Source organism: Crocuta crocuta, unplaced genomic scaffold (assembly GCF_008692635.1).
Source record: "Crocuta crocuta isolate KB4526 unplaced genomic scaffold, BGI_CrCroc_1.0 scaffold30, whole genome shotgun sequence".
Lineage (NCBI taxonomy): Eukaryota > Metazoa > Chordata > Mammalia > Carnivora > Hyaenidae > Crocuta > Crocuta crocuta.
The window spans coordinates 5,183,783-5,196,683 of record NW_027528345.1 but is presented as its reverse complement, the minus strand read 5'-3'; the positions used below and the strand labels follow the sequence as shown (position 1 = coordinate 5,196,683).

Below are 12,901 nucleotides of genomic sequence, written 5' to 3'. Positions count from 1 at the left end.
GCAGGGCTCGAACCCACGAACCGCGAGATCATGACCTAAGCGAAAGTCGGATGCTTAACCGACTAAGCCACCCAGGCACCCCGCAGAAAACTATTTTAAAAGCCTCAGCTCTACTCGTGGTAAGCATAGCATAATATACAGAGATGTTGATTCACTACATTGTACAACTGAAACTAATGTAAACTAGGTGTCAACTATATTCAAATAAAAACATTAAATAAGAATAAAATAATATTAATAAAATTATAAATATTTGTGATGAAGAAACTTTTAAATAAAATCAATCATTAAGAATATTTCTTCTGAGACAGGCCAGACAACATTCCTTACCTGAAAACTGCACATGTCAAAAAAAAAAAAGGAATAATCCTTTTTGACATGTACAATTTTGACATGTGCAATAGAAAACTTGGAAAAATTTCTATTAATTTTATGAATGTGTATATGTTTGTATGCCCATACTTATAGACAGATAAATAGATACGTATATATGTTACAAACAAATATTTCCTGGTGGACAGCTATCATTAATATTATAGTTAAATTAATTTTACCCCTGAGATAAACAAATACTACACATAACCTCTAAATTTTCTGTATTCGTGAACTTGTTTTACTCAAAAGAGAAGTAACTCTTGCTTTAAACCCATCAAAAGTGCTGCTTATCGAACATTATGAACATGCCTCGCATCTAATGTTTGAAATGGGTGAAGTTAAAATTTCTTACCATCCAAGCTGTGACAAAGTCCCCCATCCAGGTCCCTACTGCAGCTAATTTCATGAAACTTTCATTTCGGATGCCCATATAGTCTGTAATGATATATGCTCTGTGGAAACAAACACACAAGACATTGTCCAGACTGAGAGAGCCATACTGTCAAAGAACTCTGGTTCAGCAACACGCAAAAGGACTTCCCTCCCTTTCAACAAGATCTCCCGCTTTGGTCTCATCACATATGCTTACAGATCTGAAAAGCTCGGAAGAGCTCTGAGGGTGTCTGGGTCAGTTCCAATTAGAGTTGAAGACTGGCTGTGGCTATACCAATTACCACGTGCATTTCATTTCCGAGCTCTAAGACTGACAACAGCTTTTGGAAAATCAAACAGAAATACTCAGCAAAGGCATCATTTCATGCTCACTCAGGTAAGAAGAGAGGGGAAACAATTCCTGAATTCCAGTAACTTGAAAGGGAAGAGAAAAGCTCCCTTCTTCTTCAGTTCTGTCAAGTCAGAACTATTGAAGACATACTGGGACTAGGCTTTAGATAGAATACCATACCTGAATTATAGTCAAAAAAAAAAAGGTCCATTTGAGAAAAGTTCCATGCAATGAAGTAACGTAAAATTTGATTCAAATATATGTGGTTTAAATTATTACTTAAATAAATAACAATCACCAGAAGATTTTATTTCACCTCTTTTTGTGTCACAATTTCTTGTCTGTTTCCTATAACATTAATTCATGTTCTTTACAGCCCAAAGAAATTCAAAGGCACAACTGATCATTAAATACAAATAGCAAGACTAGACTTATTGCATGTAATTTCATTTCTTTTCTCATTTGATTTCAAGAAAATCTAAGTATTATTTTCCTATTGTACAATTTCTCCAGGAAAACTGGGACACAGGAAGATCATTTAACTCATCCAATCAATACCACATAACTAATGAATGGTAATTAGGAAAGAAATATTCCTCTCTCCCTCTCTTTTTAAGTCTAAGGCTTCTTTTGTTCAGAATTTTTTCACATTAAATTTTGTTCCTTTTCTTAAACACAGAGTATTAGTTAACCTTGATTCTTCTTAGATGAACTTCAGAATAAGATACAGTAGAAAATAATATGTTTGTTATTTATTGAGTGAAAGAAACAATGAAGAAATACATTTTTTAAGTCACTGAGAGGTAAGTCACCTCCAACTTAGTTACTTTTTTCTGGAGTTATTTCAGATAGTTTTGTTAACCATAAAATAAACAAATATTTAAATGATTTTACTTAACAACAAAAATACACTTATGAACTATTAAGACAACTTTTTCCTACATGCTTCATTCACTGACCTTAGAAGATCTTTATAAAAATTTTAAGATCTCACCTCAAAATTCTGGGTTTCTACTCCAAGAATTTCCATAATGGCCGAAGAAATCATAGCTATCATACAATGCTTGCTTACAATATTCCAGAGATCACTATTAGCACATTAAATATAGTGTCCCCAATACCTTCCATGTCAGCGCAATGAAATGTATTACTTTGCCCGTTTCACAGATATGGAATTGAAGCTTCAAAGAGTTTTTGTATCTTTCTCAAAGTCAAGCATCTAGTAAACAGACAAGGTTTGATTCTAATTGATTGACTCCCAAATGCAGGCACTTAACCACTATGCTACATCTTCTTCCCATAAGGGTTAGGGAGATATAAAAAACACAAAGAATATCTATTCTGTTCCCCAGTATTTTAGTAGACAATGAAGATAAAAACATACCCTTTGAGGACGTTCATAACAGACGTCAAGAAGAGCATGCAGAGGCTATGGCCCCCCAGAGCTACGATGAGCCTTGGGTTCCCACCTAATTCACCTAATTAAGCAGCCTATGTGTGAAAGCTCCCAAATTAACTTGGACACCTTGGTCTTACTCCCTTCAGCATCACTATTATTGAACAGTTCTTGGGCAGTGACTTCAGTGTACTTTACAGTATTCGCTCTGGTAACTGTCCAGCTCCTTCAAAGACCTTTATTTCCAAGGATGTGTTGAATGACACATCCCTACCTGTCTACTTTGCCAGTGAATTCTAGAATATATTGAGCTAGGGTGGAACTTTCATGGTACTTTCTTTGTGATAATATAGGTATGTATAAGAGAAGACATTCTCCTATTTCAACATCTAAAAATAGGGATGAGACGAGGGTGCCTGGGTGGCTCAGTCAGTTAAGCATCCAACTTCTCCTCAGGTTGTGTTCTCACAGTTCATGAGTTGGAGCCCCTCACTGGCCTGTGTCAGAGTCTGTTTTGGAAACTCTGTCTCCCTCTCTCTCTGCCCCACCCCTGCTCACACTTTCTCTCTCAAAACTAAATAAATATTTAAAAAATAAATAAATAAGTAAAATTAGGGATGAGATGTATAAGCTTGCAAGTGATCAATGATCCAGCCAAGAACAACAAGAAAAATCTAAATAAAATATAACAATTGCCCCCAAAATCTGTTTTACATAATCTGAGAGCTGCTTAAGCAATGGGGACTAGATAAACCAAGATATTAGATTGGAGAATGATGGAAAGGTTAACTAAGTTTTCTCCGGGGACATTTGCTGATTCTGCATGCAAGAAAAGAGGATGAAATTCTGGGCTTTGGCTGACTAGGGGGCAGTCTCAGCTGAAGTGGAGAGAAAACATTAGAAACTTAAGGAGCCACGATCTTTATCTTGAAGGGGTCCAGAAGGAAGCAAGATACACAGCTGGTTTTACCTTCAAGACATCTGCCAAATTATGAGTTATGTTCAAGGGGGAGGCAAAGAGAGGAAGCAGAAAGTATCTGAGAAGTATAGCCAAGCTTTGACAATTTCACCATGTTAAGGAGACTATTGTACTTCAGAACCTGTCAGAAGGAAAGGACCAAGAGAACACACAGAGCAATGGAAGACCAGAGAAAACCAGAGATGGATGGTCCTTGATAAAACTAAATCAGCTCTTACTCCATTTCATGACTGGATTAAGGTGACAGCTTCCACTCTACCCATCTAACAGAGGAAAAGTGAACGTTTTCTAGAAGAACAAAATATCATCTAGATCCTCTGCACGTTTTTATATATAACATCCATCATGCATTGAAAAATTACTAAGATGTCAAGAAACAAGGCCATACCGCTGAAAATCAAGAAAAAGACCATGTCTAAAACTAGATAACAACAGGGAGTTACTTTGGCTATTCCTTTCACCTTTGATCCCCCAGCACTTAGAACACTGCCTGCATATAGTAAATGATCAGAGAACATTTGTTTAATGTATGAATTAATGAAGTGAACCAAGTTATTCATATTTATTTCTGCATGTCATGGGTAGATCTATGTATATCAAACCCTAGAAACAGCAGTAAAGTGAGATTTGAACTGTGGGCATGTGGTGAGTACTGAATACAATGGTAACAATGAAGATGAGAGAGTATAATTTATGAAATAACTACTATAAGTAGTTATACACTTATAGTTATATATATAGTTATATATATACTTATAGTATATATAACTACTATAAGTACTATAAGTACTTATAAGAATGCTACATAAAATGTAGTAGGTATTATAACTTTTGATGCNCTCAGTATTCAAGAGTCTCTCATGGTTTGCCTCCCTCCCTTTCCCCAACCATTTCTCCCTTTCTTCTCCCCGATGGTCCTCCCTTAAGTTCCTCCTAATCCACCTATACGTGCAAACATACAGTATCTGTCCTCTGCCTGACTTATTTCGCTCAGCATAACACCCTCTAGTTCCATCCACGATGCTACACATGGCCAGATTTCATTCTTTCTCATTGCTGTGTAGTACTGCATTGTATAAATATACCACATCTTCTTGATCCATGCATCAGTTGATGGACACTTAAGTTCTTTCCATGTTTCGGCTATTGTTGAGAGTGCTGCTGTGAACATTGGGGTACATGTGCCCCTATGCATCAGCACTCCTGTATCCCTCGGGTAAATTCCTAGCAGTGCTACTGCTGGGTCATAGGGGAGTTCTATTGTTAGTTTCTTGAGGAACCTCCACACTGTTTTCCAGAGGGGCTGCACCAGCTTACATTCCCACCAACAGTATGAGGGTGCCCGTTTCTCCAAATCCTCGCCAGCATCTAGAGTCTCCTGATTTGTTCATTTTAGCCACTCTGACCGGCATGAGTTGGTATCTCAGCTTTAGAGAATTATACATAAGAATTACAACTATATGTCTGTCATAAAAGTTTGCAACTACCAGTTCATCGATTTGTATATCCTTTAATAGTAATAATATATTCCCTGTACTGGTTGCAAAGGACAGAGTGTGCTTATATGAATATAAGCAATGTTAGACACTTTGAATATCACATTGAACTCTAAAAAAGTGAAGTTGTGAAGCTTCATACCTAATGTTTTAGGGAGTGATTCAGAATGAAATTCTATTTGCTAGGAGGCACCATTGTTTTTAGTTTTGCTTGGAGTTTTAGCTAATTATTTCAACTATTCCTACATCTTTTGTTTGTTTTGTTTTATACTTTAGCTAATTATTTCCACTGTGCATAGATCTAGAAAATCTTACAGTTTTACCAGCCTTCCAGGTAAGTATCAATCATATCTTTAAAATATCATTTCTTTAAAAATTCTAAATGAATTTCTTTATAGGCTATAACTTCAGTTTTTATTTTTTCTTGTCATCTCAAGCCTAACTGTCAAATCCATAACAGATGTGTGGAAACTTCAATATACAGGACCCTTGGAAATGTTCATAATTATCATAACAGCCTGAAAAGCTATCAAGACTATTGTATCTAGTGAAAACTATGGGCTAAATGGGCATAAACTAATCAGTCTCTAAATAGCCAATAAAAGTACAATCTAGTAAATTGATCTCACAGGGGAGAGTTTTGATACTAGCAACAAAAGTTCCAGGTCACTTCAGTCTATTACTTACATGTACACAGATACAGTCAATGCCAGGTGATTTAGGAGTCGAGTCTCTGAAAGTTTAACAGTAGGCACCAAACATAGATCACCAAACTAATATGGATTCATGCTTCACTGAAAATCCATCTGTGGCCAGCTGGATTCATAATGTCACAGCTGTCTCTCCCAGCCATGTTCGGGCAACATAAACAAGATTGGGGGCTTCATACACAAGTAAATCATGGATAAGGACTTGAGTTACATAAGTACAGTCCTGCATTAAACATAATGAAACTAAAGCGAAAATTCTAAGTGTTCTTACAACACTAGGGAGAAAACTTGTCACTATAAAGCACTGGGAATTCAACCTAGATTTATTATATTAACCCTCCGTCAATCTTTTTTTTATGTTTGTAAAGAAATGATTAACAGTCTTCAATCCAGTTTATTATCCAAATAACCACATTTTAGAATTTTTGCTTAAAATTCTTCATTCTTGCTTACTGAAAGGCTTTGATTGAGCTCAATACATGTGTAATTAGACAAGAACCTTCATAGGGTATGAACCTACGAAGCAAGGTCCATTGGAAAGTCAAAAATCTGCAGATAATTGTTAGGAGTAACCTGGAATGATTAAATGTGCCTCTAGACCTAACAGTGCTTACAAATAAAATACCCCCTCAAATTTCCCAACTTCAGCCATATATCCCCTCTAATTTTTATAAGGAAGACAGACATAAAAAGACTGCAGATGGAGTTTTCATTGACCAAACTCACCCTGAATGTGAATACATTCACTATATATTAACTATTCCTTTCATTCTTTGCTTTGCTTCAGCCTACTGAGTGAAATTCATCTGTATTAGATACAGAAACCTTAGTATGTCAGCAATTCCTTCCTCTCTTTTGCTCCTAATGTTTGATTAATCACTAAGGTTACTTCTGAAAGGCTTACAAATCTATGCTCTTTTTCTGTATCACTACTACCAATGCCTTAATCCTGTTCATAAACCCCCCTAATCTGAATTAAAGCAATAGCTTCCTAATTCCCTGTGACGGTCTTCCTCTTATATTAGACTCTCTGTCACCTCTATAATGACTTCTAGGGAAGTAATACATAATACCAAAGGAGCAGGAGTCTTAGAACCAGAAAGTCCTGGGTTTGCAAACTACCTCCCACTCTATAATCTGGGACAAATGATCAACTCACTCTTTATCTGTAGAGTAGGGACAAAAATAACTATTCCTCACAAGGGTTTCTTGAGGATTAAGATTATTTCACTTCTGAAATAAGAAGGTAAAGCTTCTAGCACAACAATTTCATAATAGGCATGTGAAACAGAGCAGACCTCTAGCCTACTGGCTCCCACTTTCTCAAATAATATAGTGGTTCCCACTGTCACAGAGTAAAGCATGGATAAGAAGACTGTCCACTCTCTGCCAAGCCATCCTCTCATTTGGACTCCTCTCCTTTCATCTTACAATCTCCTTTTTTTTTTAAATAATTTTTTTAATGTTTTATTTATTCTTTTTAAATAATTTTTTAAATGTTTTATTTATTTCTAGGAGAGAGAGAGAGAGACAGCAATGAGCAGGGGAAGGTCAGAGAGAGAGGGAGACACAGAATCTGAAGCAGGCTCCAGGCTCTGAGCTAGATGGCAGCACAGAGCCCAACGTGAGGCCCGAACCCACGAACCGCAAGATCACGACCTGAACCAAAGTCGGACGCTTAGCCGACTGAGCTACCCAGGGGCCCCTTACAATCTCCTTTTATTAGGCCCTCCACCTCACCATAAAATAAACCTCACCAAAAACCCCACTATTCTATAATGCACCTAGTATCTTTGTATGCAATGCTCTTTGTCTGGAATGCCATCCCCTTTCTTCTGATCTGAGATTACAAACTCAACCTGGCTACTGAGAAGTCTCCCACCATTACCCCTGAAAGCTGTCCCTTTCCTGGTGTTAAACATAACACTGAGAATATACTTCCATTAAATAAGTCTCCTAAAGTATTTTATTGGTTTTCTCACATTACCCCTCTTTCCCACAAAACTTAGCTCATCAAGCATAAAGAACATTTTTCATTTGCCCAAGCAAGTAAATTTTTTTGCACAGTTTATAGTATGATTTAGAGATGCAATAAGTATTTAAATGAATTAAGTGTCAATTGATTAATATAAAATTATTTAGATCATCTGACTCCAGGGTCAAACTAGGAAGAGGATAAACAGATAAAAGATTTAAAAAAGAATCTGCAATAATACATACAGTAAAAAGGCACATCAAAGATGAGTAGGCCACATAATTATGATATTCTAACAAAGAACAGAATATCACTGTACCATTTTTATTTCTCTTATAGAATAAAAAGTTAGAAGTAAAAATATAATCAAATCAAAATGAAGAGCATATCATTGACTTTCTGCAATTACATATTGTAAATTATGTAATTTGAATGTAATTTAGTTAGCTAATGAAAAAAATAAAATATATAATAAAATCTCTGTATGATAGCTATAAAATCTTATTGTTTAAAAGAATCCTTTTAAATTAAAAATAGAGCTACCATACAATCCAGTAATGCCACTACTGGGTATTTACCCAAAGAATATGAAACCACTAATTCAAAAAACATATTTACTTCTATGTTTACTGCAATATTATTTACAGCAGCCAGATTATGGAAGAAGCCCAAGTGTCTATCAATAGATGAATGAATAAAGAAGATCTGGAATATTACTCAGCCATAAAAAAAAAAGAATGAGATCTTGCCATTTGCAAAATCGATGGATCTAGAGAGTATACTGCCAAGTGAAATAAATCAGAGAAAGACAAATAACATATGATTTCACTCCTGTGTAGAATTTTAAAAAATAAATGAAAAAAGAAACAAAGAGAGAAACCAAAAAAACAGACTTTTAAGTATAGAGAACAGAGGCACCTGGGTGGCTCAGTCATGTCCGACTGCAGATAATGGCATGATCTCACAGTTCATGGGTTCGAGCCCCGCATCGGGCTCTGTGCTGACATCTCAGAGCCTGAAGCCTGCTTCAGATTCTGTATCCCCCTCTCTCTCTGCCCCTACCCCGTTCACAATCTCTCTCTCTCTCTCTCTCCCTCCCTCCCTCCCTCCCACTCTGTCTCTTTCTCTCAAAATTAAACATTAAAAAAACCTTTTAATAAATAAATAAATAAACATAAAGAACAAACTGATGGTTACCAGAAAGGAAGTAGTGAGAAGACATGAAGTAGGTGAAGGAGACTAAGAATACACTCATCTGCATTCAGCAAAGTCACAGGATATAATATCAATGTACAGAAATCTGTTGCATTTCTATGTAACAAAAATGAAGCAGAAGAGAAAGCAAGGAATTAATTCCATTAACAATTGCACCAAAAACCATTAGATACCTAGGAATAAACCTAACCAAAAGGCAAAAGATTTGTGTTTTGAAAACTATAGAACACTTATGAAAGAAATTGAAGAGGACACAAAGAAATGGAAAAACATTGCATGCTCGTGAATTGTTAGAATATTGTTAAAATGTTCACCCCTAACAATCTACACATTTATTGTAAACCCTATCAAAGTCCCAAGAGCAGTTTTCATAGAGCTCGAACAAACCATCATAAAATTTATATGGAACCACAAAAGACCCCAAATAGCCAAAGCAATGTTGAAAAAGAAAAACAAAGCTAGAAGCATTACAATTCCAGACTTCAAGCTGCATTACAAAACTATAATAATCAAGACAGTATGGTACTGACACAAAGACAGATGCATAGATCAATGGAAAAGAATAGAAAACCCAGAAATGGACCCACAGCTATATGGTCAACTCATCTTTGACCAAACAGAAAAAAATATCCAATGGGAAAAAGTCTCCTCCACAAATGGTGTTGGGAAAACTGGATGGTGACATGAAGAAGAATGAAACTCGACCACTTTCTTATACCATACACAAAAATAAATTCAAAATATATGAAAGACCTAAATGTGAAACAGGGAACTATCAAAATGCTAGAGCAAAACACAGGCAGCAACTTCTGTAGCAACTTGGCTACAGCAACTTTTAACTAGACACGTCTCTGGAAGCAAGAGAAACAAAAGCAAAAATAAATTATTGAGACTTAATCAAAATTAAAAAAATCTTCTGCACAGAGAAGGAAACAATCAGCAAGACTAAAAGGTAGCCTACAGAATGGGAGAAGATATCTGCAAATGACATATCTGATAAAGGGTTAGTATGTAAAATCTATAAGCAGTTTAACAAACTCAACACCCAAAAAACAAATAATCCAGTTAAGAAACTGGCAGAAGACATGACTAGACATTTTTCCAGAGAAGACATCCAGATGGCTAACAGACATATGAAAAGATGTTCAACAACATTCATCATCAGGAAAATACAAATCAAAACCACAAGACACTACCTCACATCAATCAGAATGGCTAACATTAACACTACAGGAAAAAACAGATGTTGGTGAGGATGTGGAGAAGGAGGAACCCTCTTGCACCATTGGTAGGAATACAAACTGATGCAGCCACTCTGGAAAACAGTATGGAGATTCCTCAAAAAGTTAAAAATAGAGCTATCCTATGACCCAGCAATTGCACTACTAGGTATCTATCCAAGGGATACAAAAATACTGATCTAAAGGGGCACATGCATCCCAATGCTTATGGCAGTATTATCAACAATAGCCAAATGATGGAAAGAGTCCAAATGTCCATCAACTAACGAATAGATAAACAAGAGCTGGTATGTGTATACAACAGAATGTCACTCAGCCATCAAAGAGAATGAAATCTTGCCATTTATAATGACATGGATGGAGCTACAGTGTATTATGCTAAGCGAAACAAGTCCGTGAGAGAAAGACAAATACCATATGATTTCACTGACATGTGGAATTTAAGAAACAAAACAGATAAACATATAGGAAAGGGAAAAAAGAGAAGAAAACCAAAAGAGACTATTAACTATAGAGAACAAACTGAGGTTGCTGGAGGAGGATGGCAGAAGATATGCTAAATGGATGATGAATATTGAGGAGGGCACTTGTGTTGCGCACGGGGTGCTATATGGAAGTGATAAATCACTAAATTCTATTCCTGAAACCAATATTACACACTATATGTTACCTAACTAGAATTTAAATAAAATTTTGAAAAAACAAAAAGTACACTTATCATGGTGAGCACTGAGTAATGTATAGAATTCTTGAATCACTATATTGTATACCTGAAACTAATATAACATTGTATGTTAAGTATACTAGAATTAAATTTTTTAAATAATAATAAAAAATTAAAAAGCCACAGGGAAAAATTGTATATATGCTAACTATAGTTAATGATACAGTATTGGATATTTGAAAGTTGCTAAGAGTGTAGATCTTAAAAATCCTCATCACCAAGAAAAAAAAAAAACCTGTAACTATGTATGGTAATAGATGTTAACAAAGCTTATTGGGGTGATCATTTCACAATATGTATAAGTATCAAATCATTATTTTATACACCTGAAACTAATATCATGTTCTATATCATTTATAGCTCAATAAAAAATAAAGAGTAATATGGCAAAAATGACAAGTAAATAAATAAAATAAAAGACTCCTTTTAAATGAGACTAGGTATCAAAATGAAACTTTGTGCACTGATTTGCTGGCACAAAGAATACAAGAGCTATATAGTAAAATACACTTCTATTATTCCCGTGGAAAAACACATTTATTTCACTTCCCTTCAAATGGATACTGCCAAACTATGTCATTTGTTCTCTGAAGTCGAAATTTACAAGTTTGCAAGGTTATTAAAATTTAAAATTAAAATTAAATTTAAATTTAAACTAATTTTAAAGTTATAGAATTGTGGTTATACCCCAAATTTCTGTCTTAGTTCACTTTTTTCCTCCCTTTCACAAACACTCCAGAAATGGGCAATCTAATTGGAGCCCCAAAATGGGACTATCTTCTACTTCTAATGAACTAAACACAGCCAAGTCACTTCATTTATCTTTTCTAAAGTTATTGGAAAAAAAAAAGAAAGAATAAAATTTTTAAATCCTGAACATTTTGCTAAGAGAGCCCCAATAAATCCTCAAAGGAATCCAGGGAGCTACAAATTACTTAAAATTAATTTCATATTTAACTTGATCGTGTTTTAATGTTAAGTAACAATTTCAGTGTGTTTATAACTATTTAGATAAAATATATCGAATTGTAGAGTGAATTGTGGGCTGACCCAGGGTGGCATTAATTGATTTATCCTACATAATGATGTTTCCTTCCAAAATTAATTAGAGAGGCATAAAATAACTTATAAATTCTGCTAAGACTCTAATGCTACTCAAAGTAGAACAAAAAGCAAGTTCAATTTTAATGGGTGTTTTTCAGTGAACGTAAGTGTTCAGAGCTGTTTAAAGGTCAAAATAGATAAGAAATAATGGAATGGAAACATTGGGACATAAATACAATAATTAACTTTTGGCAGAAACTATAATTTTTCCACTGTGTATTATAAAATAAAGAAACATGAAAAATGAGACTGTCCTTCCCCTGCCCACAAAATTTTCAAATTCAAAGCATAATTGCTTTCTGATAGTATGATAATTATTCCTTTCCCTCTCTTCTCCTTCCCCCCTCCCTCTTCTCCTGTTTCTCCTCCTCCATCTATGAATTCAGTCACCTCTCATCCTCTTCTCCCTGGGTACCCACTCCCTGACTTTCCAAATCATTTATTCCCTGTTCTTGTTGAAGATACTTTATGCTCTGGTTATGGGAAGGGGAAGGGGGACCATTTTCTCAACCAGGAGCCCTTCTTACAGCATGTGAACTTCTGTGAGATCAGTATCTACCTTATCTCTTTTCATTTACTCATTAAACATATAGTTACTGATATCTCACTATATGCTAGGCCATGGGCCTGATACTTACAAACTCACAGTTTTCCAAGGGAAAGGAAATAGCATCCCAGACCTAAGTGGTCACTTCCTACATTATCATCCAGTACTTCTTGTCTAATAATTTCATGTGTCCTACAACCAGCCTTCCCCAGTCAGGGTCCCAAGGGTAAGCTTTATGGACACATGTATACAATAATGTCCAACCTGCCACTAGCCTACTTTTTCCTTTTTTGGTAATTAAGACCCAAGATTCAAAGAGAAGAAGAAAGACATCTTTATTCACGAGGTCAGATGAAAAAAAATGGTGTGATTACTGGTGTCCACATTCTCTTACTTGCACTGCAGAACTTGAGTC

The 12,901-nt window shown here is 35.5% G+C and overlaps 1 protein-coding gene across 3 annotated transcripts in view; it reads right to left on the bottom strand.

The window, feature by feature from the left end:
• TMEM117 (transmembrane protein 117) overlaps window positions 1-12,901 on the bottom strand; it is a 454,418-nt gene that overhangs the window by 222,854 nt on the left and 218,663 nt on the right. For 2 of the 3 annotated variants that reach the window (XM_077753237.1, XM_077753239.1), the window contains one exon: window positions 728-827. The exons of the other annotated variant lie outside the window; for it this stretch is intronic. In XM_077753237.1, coding sequence (XP_077609363.1) covers window positions 728-827 — 100 coding nt within the window. The remainder of the gene's footprint in view (window positions 1-727; window positions 828-12,901) is intronic. 3 annotated transcript variants of the gene reach the window in all.